At 39.7% G+C, this 21,076-nt stretch overlaps 1 protein-coding gene across 1 annotated transcript in view; it reads left to right on the forward strand.

Moving 5' to 3' along the window:
• Positions 1-7,759: 7,759 nt before the first annotated feature.
• Positions 7,760-21,076, forward strand: part of ADAMTS20 (ADAM metallopeptidase with thrombospondin type 1 motif 20) — an 84,971-nt gene continuing 71,654 nt past the window's right edge. Inside the window, exons 1-3 of the mRNA XM_065743418.1 lie at positions 7,760-7,850; positions 8,013-8,347; positions 17,734-17,896. Coding sequence (XP_065599490.1) covers positions 7,760-7,850; positions 8,013-8,347; positions 17,734-17,896 — 589 coding nt within the window. The remainder of the gene's footprint in view (positions 7,851-8,012; positions 8,348-17,733; positions 17,897-21,076) is intronic.

The following is a 21,076-nucleotide window of genomic DNA, read 5'->3' on the forward strand; positions in this document are numbered from 1 at the left end:
GTCTAGAAACAGAAATTTAAAGGAACTTAATTATCGAGAACAAAGCTGCATTTCTTAACAAATGAAGTATGCATGCTCATATCTGTTACACTTCCAAAGCCTGTTTCTCTGTGAGAATACGTACTGAATGTGATCCTGGTAAATGAACTGCAAGGAAGACCGGAGAAAAAAATGCTAAACTCTATAAATGAAAATATTGTTTAGAAAAGGGGAATAACATGGCATGTGACATTACTTCATCAAAGAAATATGATTGCACATTTTACAGTAACATTTTCTCAGTGGTTTGGAGTGCAACACATGTAGGAAGAGGAGAGTAGTCAGGGCAGTGGCTGGTGGCCATCGGAGAGCAGAGAAGTTTGCAGGCAGCGGCTGTGCACAGACCTATCCAGGAAGCAAAAGAGACAGAAGGATCATGGGGTAATGGAGACTTCACAGTACGTTTACATTCATTTTCAAGAGAAAATTATAGGCTGAGTATTAAAAATAAACCCCTAAGCAAATAAACAATTCTTAAATGGATAGTGACTTTATTAAGACAGTTTCCACTCCTCTTCCATGCTTTTGAGTTACTACGAAATGTGAAATGAATGACTAGAATACATATTGAGGAGTAACAGAGTTTTTCTCTATTAGCTGTTAATCTTCCTGATGAGGCTGATTTGCTTTTCATTAAAAGCCCGAGTGGTGCCACCACCTGCTGACTTGGGATCACTATTTCAGATAAGGCACTATTTCCTTCTGCCACCTGCTCTACCAAATAGAGCTGGAATTCAGCTGATATTTTTAAATACCAGTGTCAAGACTGGAGCTGTTTCTGTGACTTGTATTTTAAGCTAGGGGTTTCCCCAGGAGTGTTCTGTTAATTTAAGCTAGTTCAAAATGCAGCAATGAATAAAAAATATATATATCAGAAACTGCTGTCCCAAGTTTTAAGAATGATGCTTTTCTATCTCTTAATTTACTTTGACTCCCAAAGAAATCCAAGCATTGAATTCAGTGTACCTCTTCTAGTGTTTTTTAACTCTCTCTTGGTACTTGTTCTGCACTGGGTTAGTTGGCTACAAGATGCCAATACACAGAGAAAGGCACAGTATCTATAATAATAAAATCTCATTATATATAAACTAGGATATAGATTGTCCATGTATTCTAGAAATAGAAGTAGAATAGCCATTCAGAAATTACCACAGCTACTCTTTATGCCTGAATAGTTTCACAAGAATGCAAGCATGAAATGACCACGTGCAATTCCTCCACATGAACACCAATTTGATACGGCCAGTCTTAAAGAGTGGCTGATCTCCAGGTAACTCACTATTGAAACACAGATGTAATCTTTTGTTCAGGAGGAAGTTTTAATTTCAGCAAAGCTATTTGCTCTGTAAGTGGGCTGCATGCCATTAGGTAATCCTGTGAGTTGCAGTATTACACGATGCACAGATCTGCGTGCCAGCATAGCTCTACAGCTGCTTTTAAGAAAACTTTAATAATATTCGAAATTCCTTTCTTCTTAGCATAAACTATAAGTGGAAAATGAATTTCTACTATAAAATACAATGCATGTTTTATATGCACATAGATGGCACACAACCTGTAGCTTGAGAGGATGAGAGGATGAAGAAGCAGAAAAAATCTTGACTAATCTCCCTAGGCTAGGATGAGTTTTCAAGGCTAACTAGCACTGACCAAAGTCTCAAAAGCATCTAACAGATTTCATGAATTTTCAAGATTAGGCAACACTCTTCTTTGGCAAAGGCGCAGCGTAACAGTTTTGTTTCTGTAGGCAGTCAAATCCATTACAAGGAATGGTTTCATACTTTTATTATCTATTGAATGAAACTGCTTATAATTGTCTGAAAGTGTAATGAAAGAGCTTATCACTATGCATGTGTGGGAGATTAATGTTAAAATCACAGTGAAACTACTTAGGGTTTCTCATTCCTTAGTAACAAATGAGTTATTGAGTATAGGAGCATAATATATCTTTGGTTTTTGAAATAAAAAAGCTAAAAGAAGAGGGAATAGGTCTTAGGAGGGAAAAAAAGAAGAGGGAATGGAAGTGTGTTATTGCTCAGTGGCTCAAAATAGAAGTTATTTACATCTGGCCCAAATACTGCCCATTTTATGACTCTCCAAGTTCTTAAATCAAATGATCTGGTGATTCTGCTGCAGGGCTTAGCAAACAGAACTACAACACAAAACCATTGTTTGGCAGGAAAGTTGGGATTGTCTGCAAGTTATTTGCATTTTGCTAGTCAATTACATTGAAGTTTGTGTCCTACCTACGGATAGCACTAACTCTCTCTGAACAAAGGTTTTAATAAAATGCCTTGGTTTTGTACCTCTCAATTGCTGGAAGTGACTTTAGGCATCTTAAGTCAAGTTAACAGAAGCATCTCAGTTTTTGAAGCACTAAGGGAAGTATTAACATTAATGGAAAATATTTCTGGTCCAGTATGGCACAATGCAAAGGTATTAACTTTTTGTTCGGGGTCTGAATCAAATTTATGTTTCAATTCCTTTGTTGAGCTCTAATCTTATTATTCTTTTTCCCGACATTCTTTACCAGAGAATGTAAAAGAGAAAACTGGAAAAGCTTTTATTTCTTTTAAGCTGACAAAGTAAAGCAGACTGCTCCTGCAAGGAGAAGTTCTACCCAGTAACCCCAGACCTAGAGACCTGAGCAAGAATGATGCAGGATCCTGGAGTTTAATTTTGTTGCTGCCCTCATGAGTTATGAAACCATGCAACAGCAAGCCGATCTAACTGCTATACTGTAACAGATTTTCCACTAGGGAAATGGAATGTGGAAAATATATGTGGAACATCATGAAGAAAATGAGCTACAAGCATGCTCAGCTTACTTTACTGCATAGCTAATGGAAACACAAGATCAAATCTCCTTCGGAAAAAACAGGATTAAACCTGTGTTTTCCCTTGGATGGATTTTGAAACTTGTGGCTGAGACCAGAAAGGTCTCTTCCTTCATTAGTTTTGTAAATCTAAAATTAATTCAGCCAAAATCACCTAGTGAATTTGAATTTGCTTATCAAAACAAAAAATGTCACTGTAATTCCCCTGAAGATTTAACCCTTTCGTGCAGCTAGGGCATCACTGTTTTATGCAAAGAGAGTGTGTACAATCTGGAAACTGGGAGATAATCCTTCAGGTTTAACAAAGATACAGCATTTCTGAATCTTACAGAATAATTAATTCCAAAATGAGTTGAAATTATAACTGTAAATAATTATGGTAAATTACTTAGAAGTAAACATGCTGAAATAATAATAAAAAAAAAAGTAGAGAATTATTGAAGTTGTATGATTTTTCTATCAAAGAAAAAAAGGCACTTTAATTTGTAACTCAGCTCTGAATGCTGAGAGAGTACAGGCCTGGTACAATAAACATAGTTCCTCACAAACAGCTACTTGTTGCTTTGCCACTGGAGCAGATATCCATTTTTTTGTCCTGGTAACCATTTTGGTATTCTTCTTCTGAGTCCCCAAGTGAAAAAGGTGGTGTATGAGGAAAATTAAATCATGTTAAGGTTAACCATCAAAGTTAATCATATATCTGAATGCACAGAATTGAAATGGTAGCTGCAGTTGTGCAGGTTCAGTGACTATCACATGGCAGAGAGAAGACAACTCTGTTTCTAGAAATTTCTTGCAAGACATGAAGCTGGTAATGCGATACAAAATTTCACTGTCTCTTTGTTGTCAGCAATCATGAATTAGATATTCTAATATATTAACAGGTAATGAATGATAACTCCTTGTCTGGTTCAGATGCATCTAGATTGTTCTCTGGGAGTTCACCCATATGGACATATACTTTAATAAGCACTTCTGGCTTTGGGGAGTCTAATTCCCCTAATGCTAACGTTTCTAAGATGCAGAGGATAACATGGGTTAAGCACAGACTGAAGTTAGTGTGATTAGGAACCATTTTGTGTGCTATTAGTCATTTGATGCTCATATTTTATGACTGGTTTTTGTGTCTTGCAATATTAAATGTACATTCTTTTCTGGAATAATTTTAGGGTATTGTCCAGAGTGGGACTCTGGAAAAGGCTGGGTAGCTAGGAGAGTGCAATGTGAGACAAATCATCCCCAGCATAACTAACAGTGTTGATACGAGAGATGAATTGGGCCCTATGTCTACTTATTGTAGGAATACTTTCTCTTGAGCCAAAGTAACAGCTGCAGTGTTCTTGTGACTTGAAAAAAAAAGCTTGCATTGTTGGCAGAAGGAGTAAGAAGGAGGACACATGCCTTTATCTTCAGAGGACAGTGATTCTTATTTTTCTGAATGATTTGTGCAGGGTCACTTGTGAATCTCAGTTTAGAGGGGTTTTTCTTATGCACCCCATGAGTAACCTACACTTGTCTGCCTTGGAAAGCTGAAACTTTCCCCCTGATAAAACAGGTGCACTGTGCTGACATTGCTCCACGGCGGGGTGAAGTGCAGAGCAGGATTCCTGTCCCTGAGTTAGCACAGAGCAGCCTGTCAGCTCCTGCCTGGGACTCTGAGACCCAGAACTTCCATGGCAATTGTACCACACTGGGTGCAATTCCTTGCAGCTGGCACACACTTCTTCGCTTTCCCTTCCAGCAGGTTTGTAATGATATGAAAGTGCCTGTCTTCACCTGTGATATAGAGAAATTATTTGAATAAATTTTAAGTTTCTTAAATTAGTAGCTTAGACTGCCTGACATATATTTAATGATTTGCAGTTAATACATTTTGTCAACAGTTAGATTTCCATTGTCTCAAATTGCTGTCAAGACAATATAGCAAAATTCTTCCAGTCACAAATAATGCAGGATCCAATAAAAATGATGGGATGCAAGTTCCAGTTAGATGGTATGGTATGCCATATCCCTCAGTCTGTATGTAAGCTGGCATTTCACAGAACAAAACTTGGCAAAAGGTTTCATATTGAGTAATGTAAGAGTAATGAACTTACAGTTACATTTGATTTGAGAGAAAGTGCAGGCTCATCTACAGGGTTACAGTGAACAGTTCCCTGTTCCCCAGCATCCTCAGGAAATGCCATTTAGCCTCTGTTCTGCTGGCGTTGGTGACAGCATTTCACTGTGACTTCTATGTTGTCCTCCTGTGCCTTAGAGTCCCATAGACAGATGTCCTTGCACACCCTTGGAGCTGCAAGGTGGGCATCTCTCTGGAAGGGAAACAGGGTCAGGCTCAATGGCATGGGATGTACCTAAGGAGGAGAAAACAGGGTGGAGGGTGAGCTGAGCAGCACTGGAATAACATGGGCTTTGAGCTATTTGCAGCATGCCCAGAGACACTGCTAAGCTGAGTGCCTGGGCAAGGCCAGCTGCTCCAGGTAACACTAGCCTTGAGCAAGGGGGCTCAAGCCACTCCTGGCCTGGTGCCAGGGAGCAGGTGTATGTCCAATCACAGTGTAAATGTAACACCTCAGGATAAACATTAGTCAAGGCGATGCATAGGAAGTGACTGAGCAACAGGTTTCATCTCTTGACAAGAATAAAGAGCCTGAGGGGTCAATTTAAAATTGTACTCCACAAGAAAAAAATGCTAAGGTACAACAATGAAGATATAAAATATACACTTCACGTACTCTCCAAATAAATTTTTTTTCACCAATCTTATTTTTGATAGTAACTTTTCTGACTTAAATGTGGCCTTTGCCTTTCTAAAGGCTTTTATACTGCAGTCTTCTTCCACTTTGCGATTTCCAGTCAACCCACTTACAAAAGACCACTTGAATAAAATGGAGGCAAGGACAAGTGAAATGATTTAATAGCTAATCCATGGTAGAATGTATCGGAGCTAAAGAAATGCATTAGCTAATAAATGTGCGTTTTTACACATCCCACGCTTTCGTCTGGCAAGCCTTATCTACTGCAGTGTGTTAAGTGTGCATTACAAATATTTGACTAATCTTGACATAATTGCATTTCAGTTTGCCCATGCAGTCTCGCTGAAACCCTGAGGAAGGCAAGCAGTCTCAAGGAGCACAGAACACCCTTGTATTTCATTCATTTGCAAAGTAATTGGCACAACACACTTCATTCCAAACATATCGACTAAAAGAGATAAGTGAAAAGAATCAACAGTGTAAATAGATGGATTTATTTCACTAATGTAGGAGGCATTTTAACAGCAACTGTTCAAAAGCAAGCTTTAATGTCAGCGTAGATTTAATTAAGTCAGAACATGTTACGTTTCTGAGGTCTGTGTTTGCAGATGTAAACCAGCACAGTCCCACAGCCTTAGCTGGAGCTTCACCCATGTCAACCTAAGCTGCCATGCTCCAATGTATCAGTTCTTTCTCTTTTTTTTTGGACAGCAGATCTAACAGAGCTATTACTAATTATTCTAAAATCAATGCTACTTTTTCATCTCGCTCTTTAGTTATATATTTTTGAGGCTGTTCCTTAAAAAAGCTTCCATAAGTCTCCGAATTTGTTTCATCCTCATGCCTGTTTCTATCATTATGCCTCTTTATGTCATAGCAAACATATTATTTCTAAGCACTGTGAGTTTTCTGATGGAATTATGTTTCTTCTTAATAAAAGTATGCCCCTTCCTTTGATATACAGGGTTATATTTACTCATCACAAGACTCAAACCGATTCCATATGGACGGAGGTCAGGTTGAATGACCGCAGCTTATGGCCCAAAGCCATTCAGGTAACATGAATATGATACAAGTGGCTAAAAAACGCTATTTTTCTCCTTTTCTCTAATCCACATTGCAACTGCAAATCAAGCTTTTGCATTATATTGGTAGAGCTTTCTCTTTTTGTTCAATATGGTGTTCAGCGGTTTTTGGAAGGGTTTATACAAAAAAGGTTTAGATTTGAATGCCAGACAGGGTCTAAATCACTGTGTACCAGCAAAATGTGGCCACTTTTCAAAAATTACTTTTAGGATAGGAAAGGGGTGATCCTTCTGGATTTCTTGGGACCTGGATAAGCCAACAGCTCTGTACTGTATCAGCTGTATAACCAACTCTGACCACTGTAAAAACTTGAAGACAGCGCAATCAGCAAACTTTCTGGAGTTTGTATGATCAAACCTACTTTAAGAAGGGAAACTGCTAAAAAGTCTTTAATTAAGCTGCTCAACCAAACGCTTTAGTTATTAAGCTGTTAATAAATATTAACATTATTTACGCAGCATGTACCATAGAGTACCATAAGTGTACAATTAGAACAGATGGGCTGCACTCATCCGCAGGGCTTTGAAGGGGTTTGGCAGCCACTGGTCTGTGCAGGCTGTGTGTGAGGAGGGCACGGGGCACACGGGCGATGCTTTCTGGAGTAGCCCTACTCAGAGCTAGAAGCGGCGGGGCGCCGGGCGGGCGCTGCGGGCGGAGGAGGCGCCGCGCTCCGCCATTGGGCAGCGCCTGCCCCGGGGGCGGGCCGGGCCCGGAGCCCGCTTTGAAGTGCGGGTCCAGGGATGGCCACCGCCTGAAGGCGGTTTGGCATCGTCCTCGTCTCCTTGCAGGGGCTGAGGGAGGCGGAAGAAGGGAGGGAGGGAAGGAAGGAGGAAGGGCCGCCCTCGCCCACCTCGGCGGCGGAGCTGGGAGTGGATGCGAGGGGCCGGGAGGAGAAGGGCTGCGGGCGCGGGGCGGCTTCCCGCCTCGTGAGGGGAGCGCGGCGGGGAAGGGGCGGGCGGCATGGGGGAGCCGAGCGGCGCGGGGGCGGCCCAGGCGGATCGCGACCGCTGAGGCGGCGGCGCTGCGGGAGCGGAGCGAGCCATGCGGGGGGTGGAGTGGCTGGCGGCTGTGCTGTGCCCGCTCGCCCTGCTCGCCGCCGGCTCGTGGGCGCTCCGCCTCCACCCGGGGCAAGGTAAGCGAGCGGTAACAAAGGCTGCGAGGGAGTGGGGGGGGGGTTCGTGGGGGAGGCGGGGCGGCGGCGGCAGGGGGCTTTCTGCGGAGGGAGCGGTGCGGAGTGCCGCCCGGTGCCTCCGCGCTGCCCGGCTAGGCTGAGTCCCGCTCTCTCCGTTTACAGAGACCTTAGTGAAGCGGCTGTCCTCTTACGAAATAGTCACACCTGTCCGGGTGAATGAGTTCGGGGAAGCTTTCCCTCCCACGCGTCACTTCAGCAGGAGGAAAAGGAGCTCGGAGCCCGCCGCTCTCCGCGCTCACTACCGGCTCAGCGCGTACGGGCAGCGCTTCCAGCTCAACCTGAGCGCCGACGCGGGCTTCATCGCCGCGCACTTCGCCGCGGTACACGTCGGGGCCCCGCCGCAGCCGCCCTCCCCCGACCTGCGGCACTGCTTCTACCGCGGGCACGTCAACGCGCACCACGAGCACGTGGCCGTCCTCAGCGTCTGCGGCGGCCTGGTAAGCGCCGCGCTCCCCGGCCCCATTCATCCGCTGCCTCAAAGGCGCGCAGTGGGATGCGGGCTTGGGAGCTCTCGGGCGCCGTTCCAAGCGGTTGGTCATGCAGTGTCTTGGCACTGGTGGCTTTTGCAGTCTTTTTTTTTTTTTTTTCACGGGATATACAAACGCTGCTTTCAAAGAGTCTTCTGCTGGCCGGCGGTAGCGTTGCTTGATGTAATGCTCTGAGTTTCGAGAGCTGCATCAACCAGTAGATACAAGGGAGAAAACAAGCCGTGCCTCAGGCTCAGGGAGCTGTCGTTTCGGTGAGATGATGCTGTTGGTTGGCATCGGGCAGGTGTTTGCAGCTAAATGGCCGTTATTTATACGTTAAGTTTTAGAATAATGGTTCTTGAAATTATGAGAGAAGACCCATATGTTGATTATATTTTTTTCCCATGCTTTCAGCTGTTCCATACAGGTGTCACGTTCTTGGAGGTGCACAGCAGCACTCCCTGAGCATCTTTCTGTTAAAATGAATGGGAAGTCTCCTACTGATTTAGTCGGGAGTGTAACCATCAAATGCTGCTTCATGTAATAGAATGGAGCAAAGAAATCAAAACTGTGGGGAACTAGATTGTGCATCTCTATTTTGATGTAATTTATTAGGCCTTTCCAGGGGAATAATGAACTGTCTGAGCAGTTGTACTGTGCTGCTGTATTTCATAGTTCCTTATCTAGAAACAAGATGATATATCTGGGTGCTTTGTGTTACTACTTACTTGCATGTCTTCAGTATTTTAGTGAAAGCTGCAGTTATTGCCACTGACATTTCAGTGCTTTAAAATAGCTGCGTGCATCAACAGGTGATGTCACAAATCTTACTGTAAATTTAAAGTCAAGGCTGTGTAATGCTTCTTATTGCTGGAACAATGTACAGGACTTCTGGGAACTGAAAAACGCCAGTAGCAGTGTTTTCTTATGTCTTTATAGTAGCGTATATAGATAGAATGGAGTTGGTTGGAAGCATGTTAGAGGATGTGATATGTATTAAAAGAAGGCTATGCATGGTATGGAAAAGCATCAGAAAAAAGTGACACTTCAGAGGGACACTTGTATTGTCTAGTCTTACTATTGGATTTGTGATTATATGCCACCTTGTCTTTGGGTCGAGGTCTTTAGACTTGAGCTGGTCCATAGGGATTGCTGAGGAAGCAAGCATTCCGAAATGTTAATTCTGTGTGCATCACAACTTTGCCTGTCTTGCTTTACCAACAGATCTCATTGGTTCTGGTCTGCATTATACAGATCCCAATTTGAATCTGTACTGAAGCCCTCAGTTTGTTGCGTGCCTAAGGTGCAGAAGGAGTTTTTAAGAGAAGGAATCACAAGTAATTACAAATGCTTTTCATGTTCAAGTTCATTTGTGTATCACAGCACTGAGAATAGTGCTATAGTCTAAACAAGATAAATACAAGAAACTTTTAAGTATTTTCATTACTTTTATTGCCTGCTTTAATTACCTTCTTGCAAGTAGTCAGTTTTCATTACTTGAAGGGGCCATATAGGGAAAATAACTTATCTGAAAAATGTGTACCTACTGTATTTTAAAGCTGTCCCAACAACTGTTATTTGGCAGTTAGTATGGTACTTCCTTTGCTGTAACATTTAAATGTCTTATTCTCTTTTTCTGTACTTTATAGATTGCAATGTTCAAATTCTATGCATTGTTCTGCTCAGAAGCCATTGAACAGCAGTAAGTTGAGCCTAGATGAACCTTGTGAACTTCCACTGTGGTTTCTGGCTGGTTTTCTAGGCCTCTGTCACTGCCTGGCTGTCAGAAATCCCTGGTCCAGGCTACCACCAGAAATCCTGGCTGACCAGAAATCCCTGGTCTGGGCTGCCTTCCTTTCTCAGAGTTCACTGGACCTTCTCTTGTTGTTTGTTCCACCTTTTATCAGGCCCATGTACCTTGGGGAGTGTAGATGTCACAGGTTGTGATACCCCAGCATTATGGCCACCTTCCCCTTGTGAACTTGGTGAGGTTTGGCAAAGAGGAAGCGAAGCCCTGTATGGGTGGTTGGTCCTCTTTGGGACATGGTTAGCTCCTGTGGAGGGGCTGTGAGGGGGCAAGGAGACTTTCACAGCCAGCTTATGTATGCACACAGTATTCTCCAACTTGGCTTGGACCCTTCAGCCCCCAGTTCTTCCTCATTCTTACTGATTCATGCTCATTGTGTGACTGCTAGAAAGAGAGCATTTCTTTGGAGGAGAAGAGTTGATTTCAGAGGAAGGAGATAGAGAGTCCTCCTGATCTCTGTGAGATCTTGTCTTCCCTGAATACATTCTGTACTTCCAGTGCAGCTATTCTCATGTTGCAGGATTAGAAATGTTAGTAAAAAGATCATTCTCTTAGGGCTTTTAAAATGTGTTTGTTTTGTGCATTCAACAAGTGTACATGTGAAACTAAGCTAGTCAGTTTTTTTTTCCTCTTGCACTGAGCAATACCACGCTTTTTGGATAAATGCAGAGATGTGATTTAAAGATTTCTCCTGAGATGAGATGCTGCTTCTTGTGAATGAGAAGAAACTAGACTTCAGTGGGTTGGCAACCCTGTATTATGTTTGAGTAAAATCTGTTTTCTCTAGGATCAGTTTTCTCCCATGCCTGAACTTGGGTTTTGTGTGTGGAAATCAAAATACAAGGAATTGCTTAGAATTATTAGGTAGAATTCTGTCTTCCAAATAGCTGTAGACCAGCTTTAAAAAGCTAGGAATGGGAAAAGGTTGTGAACTTATAGGAAAACAAACAAAAGTTGCAGGAAGTTTAACAGTGGAATTGTAAAAGTTGCTCTTAAGATGCACCTGAGAGTGAGAGGGATCTGAAGTTAAACTGTGTACTTTCATTTACATTATCCTGTACGTCCCTTTTCCTGATTGCATTCTCAAGCTGTGTGTTTTCCACCCCCTTTTCCTGCCCTCCCCCCACCCCCCCGACCTACCCCCCCAACTCTTTCTTTTCACCTTCAGTTAAGCTTTTTTCTGAGTGTGCCAAGAGCATGTACAACCCAGAGTACCCATGGAGTTTTGCTTAATGGCCCCTGACACCCTGTATGTAGTTTTGTTGTGTTATGTTTCAGAGTGTGTCCTGGGTTCAGGGATGCAAATGTCAAAGGGAGGTTAGAAGGTCAGCAGGGAGCCTGCAGTAATTGTAAAGAGGGAGCCTGTAATTAGGGAAGTTTGGGAGGCTGTCAAAGACAGAAGGTCATTTGAAGTGATGGCCTGGGTGACAGCTTGAACATCTGATCATATCCATGTTTCTTACATATTTAGAGTAATACTGGAAATCTTGCACTTACTTTCACTCTATTTTCCTAAGATCTGTATCTCTTTTTACTTTTTCTGCATTGGTCAATTTTAGCTTCCTACTGACATGGGAAACAAGATCTGCTAAGAATGTCGCTGGATTCATGTAGGCTGAAGTCACATCTCAAATGTTATCTTGACAGCGAAATCATAGGTGAAAGCAATTTAACTTTCGAGGAAGTATAGGCTACAACTTCACTACAGAGGCAAACAAATGCCAATTTGTATCTCCTGTGACATATCACTATTTGTAACTACATAGGTTGTTCCAAAAGTAGTGTCTCTTAATTTATTTCAATGAAGGCTATGGTAGCTACAAAGAAGACAATTTGACTATTTGGTAAAGCAATTTCTCAGCTGCCAAGCACCATTTTTCAGCATAGTTACCACTATTAGCAGATCTGTGTGGATGAGCTGATTGAGATGCTCTTCATTTTGTGATGTGACAGCTGTGCATAGCCATCCAGAATGTATCTTTCATGCAGCTATTGCTGCTGCTGGGATGAGCCGCCCACTGTGGTCACATCCACAGCTTGGCCTCTGTAATGGTTCAACAAACATCAATGAATATCAATGGATGCCATTTTTTTTTCTGTGAAGTGGAATTAAATGATACCTTTTACTTTATATGAACTTCCATGTCAGGTGCCATTCTGTCAGACTACCCTTTGGCTGTTGTCTGTCACACAGCAGTAAAATGTGGTGGGATGTTGGTGGGAAGGTTCAGCCTCTACTTCATTGTGTTGGTCTTCAGAGGCAGGTGGTGGTATGGCAGTAGGAGGCATTACTTCTGGGCAGCCTATGTGGCATAGCCAGTATCTATTTCTGGTGGAGTTCCAATGCAGGTAGCAGACTCATTGCCTTGATTGTTATGCCCACCATGTTTTTTTGTTGTGCTACATAGTACTAGTAATTTCATTGAGTTAAGCTAAAGTGATTTTTTTCCAAAGAAAGTTTTAGCACTTGTAACTTGAAGATACTTTTACCTTAGTATAACATACAGAAGTAACTTTGGAAAAGTTACTTTCTACATTTGATTGTCAGATTAGCTGTCAGCATTCAGATCACTGAAGTCTCTAGACATCTATAAGCCACATACCAGTTCTTACAGATTTTTTTTCTTTCATAAACAAGGAAAAAGTCATACTTAAATGTCAAGACAATCAATTCTTGTTTGGATAGATGGGAGTCTTGTTACTGCTGGCAGTCTGTCCTGATACTTACACTTAACAGTTTTGGTTTTATTCCTCATTGAGAGTACAAGGTGGATTTCTACTCTGAAGATCTGCAATAAAACAGCTGAAAAAAGAAGTCATTATACTGTTATTGACCTTTGAATTCATTTTGTCACTTATCAGCACAAAATGGTTTCAGGTGTAAGGACTGAATAAAAGGTGATTGATATTTAGCAAAACAGAATAAAAACTATTAGGAAATAGGATTAACTCTTTTTCCTCTGCAGTGTAAAGATGTACATAGAGGTGCTGGTATTCAGTTGCTTTGTTTGAGACGTTTTTCACATGCTTTCCTTTTTTTTTCCTATTGGCTTCAATTCATTTACATCTCAATTCATTTACTTTTTCTTGTCTTACTTTTGTTTGCTTTCTTCCCACTAATACATATTGTCAGAAGGGAGACCAATTTAAGTATTTTCTTTTGTGATGCTCTATCTCATTGAACAAGAGACTACTTTGACTGCAGCTTCCTGAAATCTTCCTGGTCTTGCATTGTTGGTCACAGTGGATGATACAGACTCTAACTCATGCTATCATGTCTTAGTGTTGCTTTCCTGCATATAGGCACTGGAGGTCTTCCGTACCTCTGAGAGGACAATAATATATGCATATGTACCAGGATTGCTGAATCAGTTTCTGCCTGCATGTCTTGTGGAATCAGTAGTTATTTTGCCAAGTCATTTAAAAAGTTAGACAGCTTGAAAGTTCCCAACTAAGAAAGCCCTCCAAAAATCCACCAGGTATTTTTATATTCTCTCAAGTTCTCTGCTATACAGCTAATCTGTTACTACAAATTTTATTTTTAAGCTTTCAGATATGCCACTTTTTACTTGTCTTCAGCCAGGCTTTTTGCTGCCTAGAAGAGCCTTACAATGTGACTGTCAGGGTCCCTATGTCTGAATCTTCCACTTCCCACGTGAATAGGCTTTCCTCTATGCTGTTATACAGAAAGTAAACAGTCTTTTTGTGTTTCTGAATGAAAGTAACTTGGCTGTTAGAGGGATACTAGGGTACTGGGTCCAAGGCTACAGCTACCAGTGCAGTTAGGTCAGTCATGATCTGAACATATTAATAGGCAAGATCACTTCAGAATTTTATGTGGAACTTAAATTCCAGTCTAGAAATCATGATAGTATTCAACCAGTAACTAGGCATCTATCTGTCCAGACCAGGACACTTCTAAGCATGGGCAGTCCTGTTAGAGGTGTGATTTAGTCTCAGAGGTACATTTACTATCTGCTAGTGGAATGCTAGCATCACAGAATTGGTAGGCAAATATGATATTAGAGTGTGCAGTTCAATTTAGGATTAGATGTTATTTTCCTGTATGCTTCTTTAGTGTTTTTCCTCTCAATCTGTCTTTAAGAACTAGATTGGAAGGAATGTTACATTTCACTTCTGAAAAGGTATTCCACTAGATAACTTTTCCATTAGCTGGATTATTTTTTGTTGTTTAGCTGATTTATTAGTTATTACCTTCTTCATTGTATTGTCTCAGTTTAACAAGTGAGCTACCACTACATCTTGTAGTATTTCTAGTTGAGTTATCTTCAGATATAAATTTCTCCAGATATTGACAGTGTACCTTTATCAGGCAATCTCTAATGCTTTTTTCTTCTTCGAGTTGATTAGACTGCGCCTCTTACTACTTTCTTTAGAAAACATTGTAACCCTGGAGTGGGCAGAAAAGAGTGAAGGATTTAATCACGTGATTAAGAGCTTTGAGTTAAAGTGACAGGGGAGGGAGGGAGACTAATAGAGGAGGGTGTTTTGTAACTTTGATTGAGAAAGTATCCTTGCTGTAAACTCTTTGCAGGTTTTTGAGTTGGAGTTAAGAGCTACGGTGTAAGGGCTTGAAAAACAGCCATAGGAGCAGAAGTTACCTGGGAGGGAGCCTGCCAGTTTAGAGTCATGTTTTCAAGACAGTCATTCTAGAATTTTTCTGAAGTTGTTCCAGTGTTGCTGTTGGACATATTAATTCCATGTTTCCAAAACTTGCTATATATGCCTTATGCTTTCCATATGTTCTTCAAAGTTGCTGTGAAGCACAAGGATGTAATTTGTATGTGGATACAGTGCATGCTTTAACCATAAATTGTGCAATAGTTATTTCTACTCTTGGAATAGAGCAAATGCATTGATGAAGACTGCAGTTTTAAGCCACTTTAGGCTGGTGATATTGAGTGTCATAGGGTGAGTAGTTGTGTTGATCTGTTCAATCTTGATTCAATATAGTGTCCAACTCATCCAGAAGATTTTAAACCCAAGGAATTGTCATTCTCAGGTGGGCTTTCTCATAAATTTCCTCAAGTCTGTGTTTATGCATGGTCTTGTGGAATATACCCTCTTTCTTACTTTCTTTGGACCACTTATTTATAATGTTCAGGAGAGTGTTTTCAATTTTGAAATCTACTGAAGAGATCTTTTAAATGTACATCTGTCTCTTTACCTGAGAACAGAACTGAAATCTGACCTAAACATTTCTTGTTGCATGATTTGAAAGGCATCTGTAGAAAAGGAAATCCAGTTTACTTCTTATTTGACTTCCTGAAGAAGTTTGGGTTCCTGTTTCAGCAACCTGCCTCTCTATTGCCAGATTATCTGGTTTTATTTTCTTTTACAGAACTGTTTTTCTCATTTGCGTCTCAAAGCCCTCTCCTTTGTGTGCCTAATTCATAAGAATGGCTCTGTATTTGCAGTCTGACACCAAGTGAAGTATCACTTTCATGAATGAATGACTGCAAACCAGGCAGAACAGTGTAGCTGATGATTGCATTTTGTAGATCTATATGTTAGGAAAAGGAGGAAATAGCACTTAGTTAATCAAAACACAGCTTCAGTCTAAGGAGTGGTGGTGGTTTGGAGATTGGCTTCGCTTTTTTGGCCGAGTTGCCTTCTGAGATGCTGATTTCCATTTGTTAAACTGATGGCAACCACACGTGTAATGTGGTCTCCAAGTTTGGATTTTTGTTTAGTATTTCACTTTAAATTTATTTTACTGATGTGCAATAGTTTCTAACGTTAGCTTGGATTTTAATTTGCAAATATAGCAAACAGTGCACTAACTTAAGCAGTTTTTCTTTTTTGTTCATGCTGTGTAAAGAGTTCTTACCAACGTGGATAGGACACGTGCAGTAAATTTCATCATAGATTGAAGGTGGGATGTATTCCTAACCAGTCAGTGATAATGGTTATTGGTTATTTCTCTCCTCATCAGTGTATAGGTAATTAACACAAGCTTTTATTCTTTAACTAGATTTTGGCTGTCCAGATGCACATAACTAAACATACAATTGACCCTGATTGTCTCTGCAAGAATCAATAGTCCATGGAGTGAACAAGTGAGAGGGAACCTAGTGCAGTTTTTCTAGTGTCTAAAAAGGTGGAACCTCCTGTACCTTGGGTTTTAATCTTCTCATTTAAAACATATATTAGAATAATTCTGAAGGCAATAATTCTGAGTTGTAGTGTAGAATTCCTCCTTCCAGATGTCTGTCTGGACTTTTTGGGTTGTAAGCTTGTAATGTACTTTTTGTTACATGTAACAAAGGAGTTTGCTTTCTAGCCACTTTCTGTTTATTGTATGCAAGTTTGATTGCTGGTGCTGAAATGAACTGTGGGAGTGCATGCATAGAGGAATAGGAAAGCAGGCTTACTTGTTCAGTATCAGCAATACTAGGTTGACTTAGTCATGCTGTGTCATGCTGCATCATGCTAACTCTGTTCACTGCATGCCTGAATGTAATTTTGAATTCTTAGGTGGTTTACCACTGGTAGCTCTTGTTTGTGTACAAGATCAGGAATCTGAACAGGGTGCTCAGAGTTATGAAACTCACTCAAAAACCTTTATTTGTGACTTTTGTATAGATTCACATTTTAATCTTCCAGATTAACAAATTTTCCAGTGGAAGTTTGTTAATCTAGAAGATTAAAATGTTCGAAAACTTTCCTCACTAGTTGTATGCTGTAATTCTCATAGTTCAGTGTTTGTCATAGCTGAATCATTTCACAGTAAAATCTTAAAGGCTGTTAGCTGGATGAGTCATTGAAGAAATCAGTATAGAGTATCTGCCCTAGCTCTGGGAGGTAGGGGAGAACTAAAAGGTGCATGGGGGAGTAAAGCAGCAGTGAAGGGTTTTCTTCCTTCAGCTCCTACATTTAAAATGTCCACTATCTAAAAGTTTAGGGTATGCCAGTGGAAAAGAACTGATCAGCTTGTTAGTGTTCACAAATTGTATGCAGCTACATTTATCATGTTCTTGGTGTTTGGAGTTTACAATTTCAACTAAAACATCAGTGTGAATCTTGGCATCAATTCTTACCGTAGGCTTACACTACTGCTAATATATGGGCAAAACACTTCTAGGAAAAAAAGGTTGTATGAATTATATGGAAGACAGAAGGCAACAACTCATTCTAGAATTCAGCAGCTAAATCCTGACTTTCTTGGTGGTTTCCACTCCTCTTTGTGCAGTTTCTTAAGCAGTCCTACTTGGTTATACCTAGATTCTTTCTTACTTCAGCAACCTTGGTTTCACAAAGTCTGCATAAAAATTACATAAGATATATTGATAGTGTATCTTGATTATGTTGTTAATACATCCTCCTTACTTATGAGTAAGGTAGTCTTTTTCTCCGGGTGGGATAAGACTCTACAAGAAACATTTTTGCCTTATCTTCCAGCTTCCACTTTTGTTTCATGTGCAAACTTATTTTCATTAATCTGAAAATATTAAGTAGTATATTTCATGAAAGTTATAAAAACATTATTTTTAGTGGAGAATAAAGTAACTACTTCTCTTACTTTCAGATGGGCACCTTTAAAGCACATGATGGTGAATATTTTTTAGAACCTCTGATGAAAACGGATGGAGGTGAACATGAAGATGAGCATAACAAACCACATCTTATATACAGACATGAAGAAATTAATAGAAAGTATCAGAAATCCCATAAAGCTTGTGAAGTTTCAGGTATAGTCACACTTTAATTTTCAATGCAACTTTTTTCAAGTGTTAGTTCTGATATGCAAAAAAAACCCAAACAAGTTGCCATTCTAAGACATTTTTCTACAGATTGTTTCACTAGACCCTATGTTTTTCTCTACATAAGTTTGGCAAGAATTACTTTTTTCCCTGCCACTGTCTAATTTAAACGTAGGAGGAAATAGGCATGTAACAGTGTATCCTGATGTTTCAAGGACTTCTCTCTTGATTTGTTTTTACACCATATGTGTTGCTCTGTATGTAAAATCTTGAAGGACAGATATATGGGAGTTGCTGTTGCTTAAATGTATTCTCTTTTGTGAATATATTACAAGCTTAAATAATGATTTGATATGTACGTCTTTCACAACAATGAAAGTATGTACTACCCATTATGTAGATGTTTTTCCATTTGGATATTCTAATAATCATACTACAGACTACAAATTTAAAGCTATTAAAAAAAGCAAGGGGAATAATTTTGAATAGATGTTTTAAGATGTGTCACAGGTGAATGGCTGAACTTTCATAGTGATTAACTTACCTACTGTGACACTGGGCATTGTAACTTAAGAGTGGGAATGTATGCAGAGAGTGGGAAACTTAAAACAGATAAACCATTCTTCATGAGGAAATGAGTAGAAAGAATCATGACTTAAACTGATGTGTTTTTAGTAGAGTAGAAAACTGCAGCTAGTTTTGATGGTTGTGAATGCATCTTCATAGCCAGAAAATAATATGATGACAGAAAGGCACCTGAATCTTCTAGTGAAATATAAAAGCTACAGAGAAGAGGAGGATTAGAAAGAATTGGTTAGGTGATGTAGACAAATTCTTAAGAGGTATCATCTATTTAATGTTGTATAGAAGCCAAGACCCTATCTGAGCAATGTTCTTCTTAACCTTTGCTGTTATGGTGCTATGTTAGAATTATTCTCACTGGACTCAAAAAATGTTTCAGACAAAATACATGTCTTTCTTCTTTTAATGGAGGTATATGGGCTTCATTTATTGTGGTTCTGAGAAAATATTGAGGTTGGAGACTCAAAGTAGGAAAATGCAGCTTCAATTTAGTTCAACTTTGCATTTTAAAACATCCTGTCTAATTAAATTCTACATTTTATGTGACACTGGAATCTACATTTATGCATTTTGAATCTGTTTGCATTTCAGAAGAGTTCATGCAACACTGAGTGCATCTGAAGAGAATAGCAAATTTTATTGTAACTAATATCTGGCCAGCTGTTTGCAAATGCAAACTGAAAAAAATAGTGTAGCTTTGGCTAATGTTATTTTTTTGGAAAAATCTTAGATCACACTTTGTATACAGATTACGTTGAAAATTCTGCTTTTCTGCAGATACATAAGGCAACAATTATGATCATCTTCCATTAAACAAACTCCAGTGAAGGGCTTTTATTTTTCTAAAGATGTATTTTATCTAGAAGCTCGTGCTACCTATTCACAATTCTTATTTCGGAGTAAAGAGGGAAGCTTTGAAGACCAGGAAGCTGATGTTAGAGCCAGCTTATTGGGTTACTGTCAATGGTTATTGGGGCTGGTGGGCATTGCTAAGGCATTCATAAAGGAAAAGGTATTTAGCTAGTCTTTCTGTCCTAAGTAAGAGATTTGTGTTTTAATGCTAATCTTGATGAGGTAGTCACTTTAAGGAAAAAAAGGGGAAGTAGACTTGTGATCATGAGAGTTGGTTCTTTCACTTAGTGAATTTTGACAAGGGTAGATGGAAAGGCTTTCTATTGGAAGTAGTATTTCTAAGTTATACAGTGGATACTTGATCAGGTTGTGACTTGCAATGCTGATAGAGATCCATCTCATTTAACTGTAGATATTTTACATCTGTGTTAGTCATCCTTCTCTTTTTATATTCAGAGGAGAGAGAGGATTGCTTACTGTGATTCATGTGATTTATTTTAGATGTGCTTGTTTGGGCAACATGATTTACTACCTAGAAATGTCTTTCACTCCACTGACTATAAGAAGCTGGATGATTAGATGTTTTAACATAGACAATTTCCATGACCTGTTTAAAAAAAAATCATGAAGATCATTGGATGTAACTAACTTTAAATCGCTCATCCATTTTATTGTTTAGAATTATTTTCTGCTTGTTCACTGATACAGTATTTAAACGTTAAATCTTTTGTCTCTTACTTGTTTTACCTTTACAGCATTTCCTAATGCTCTTTTTTCAAGTTGTTAATAAAATGCTTTAATACCAGCTACACCTTTGAAATCTCCTTCAGTACATCTTAGTTTGAAATTGGATCATGGTGATTACTTTCAATGTTGTCTAACTAATTTTTCCTTACTTATTACTCTTTTTTAATCTTTCTGTCAGGGTATGACATCTGATATGTTTCCTCTACTCATAAATCCTGTTTCCTTAATACAGGAAGGTTAGAAGAGTTTGATGTTTTTGATAGCTGTATGATGGCTATCACTCATCCTCTTGTTTTTTGGTGTTCATAAACAAAATGAATTTTATTTAGTGTAGTACTGAAGGTTTTTTTGTCTAGTTCATAAATTTGTCTTCAGCTCTTAACCAAAATGTGTGTCCTCGTTCCTATTTTTTCCATGCTCTGAAGTTTCAGACTACTTTTGTGACTTAGTAAAGATGTGTGTTACTACTTCAGCTGTTTCTCTTGTATTACATCAGTCTGAAAACATCAAATATTTATAGGTACTCACTAACATGGTCCTTTTCCATGCTAGCTCCTACTTTTTTGCCTTTATTATTACTGGTAATAGTTATTTCTAATTCCTATTCTTTTATTTTGTGTCTTACTCAAATGATTACTCAGCAAACTTCAAGGTGTTTATCTCTCTGCTGCCATTTTGTGTCAGCATTGTGCCCTGATTTTAATGGGGACAGTTGACCTCTCAGAAGTAGCTTCAAGCTTAAGGAGGAGAGCTCTTCTACTAGAAGATAAAATACATAGATTTAAATCCTTTCAAATTGAGAATGACATTGAGTCAGGGTCTCTTAAGTCGTTTGAAGAGCTCATCACTAAGGATTGGGAACTACACTCTGGCAGTCACTACTTAAAAGGAAATCTAGCTTCCAGAAAGACAGTAAAGGCTGACTGAGTGCACTGAAATACCTCATTAGGCACTTAAAAGTGCCTAAGGAATAGTGAGAAGTCGGAT

The sequence above is a fragment of the Cyrtonyx montezumae genome, unplaced genomic scaffold (genome assembly GCF_038088225.1).
Source record: "Cyrtonyx montezumae isolate F1298 unplaced genomic scaffold, pur_monq_1.0 scaffold_3, whole genome shotgun sequence".
Lineage (NCBI taxonomy): Eukaryota > Metazoa > Chordata > Aves > Galliformes > Odontophoridae > Cyrtonyx > Cyrtonyx montezumae.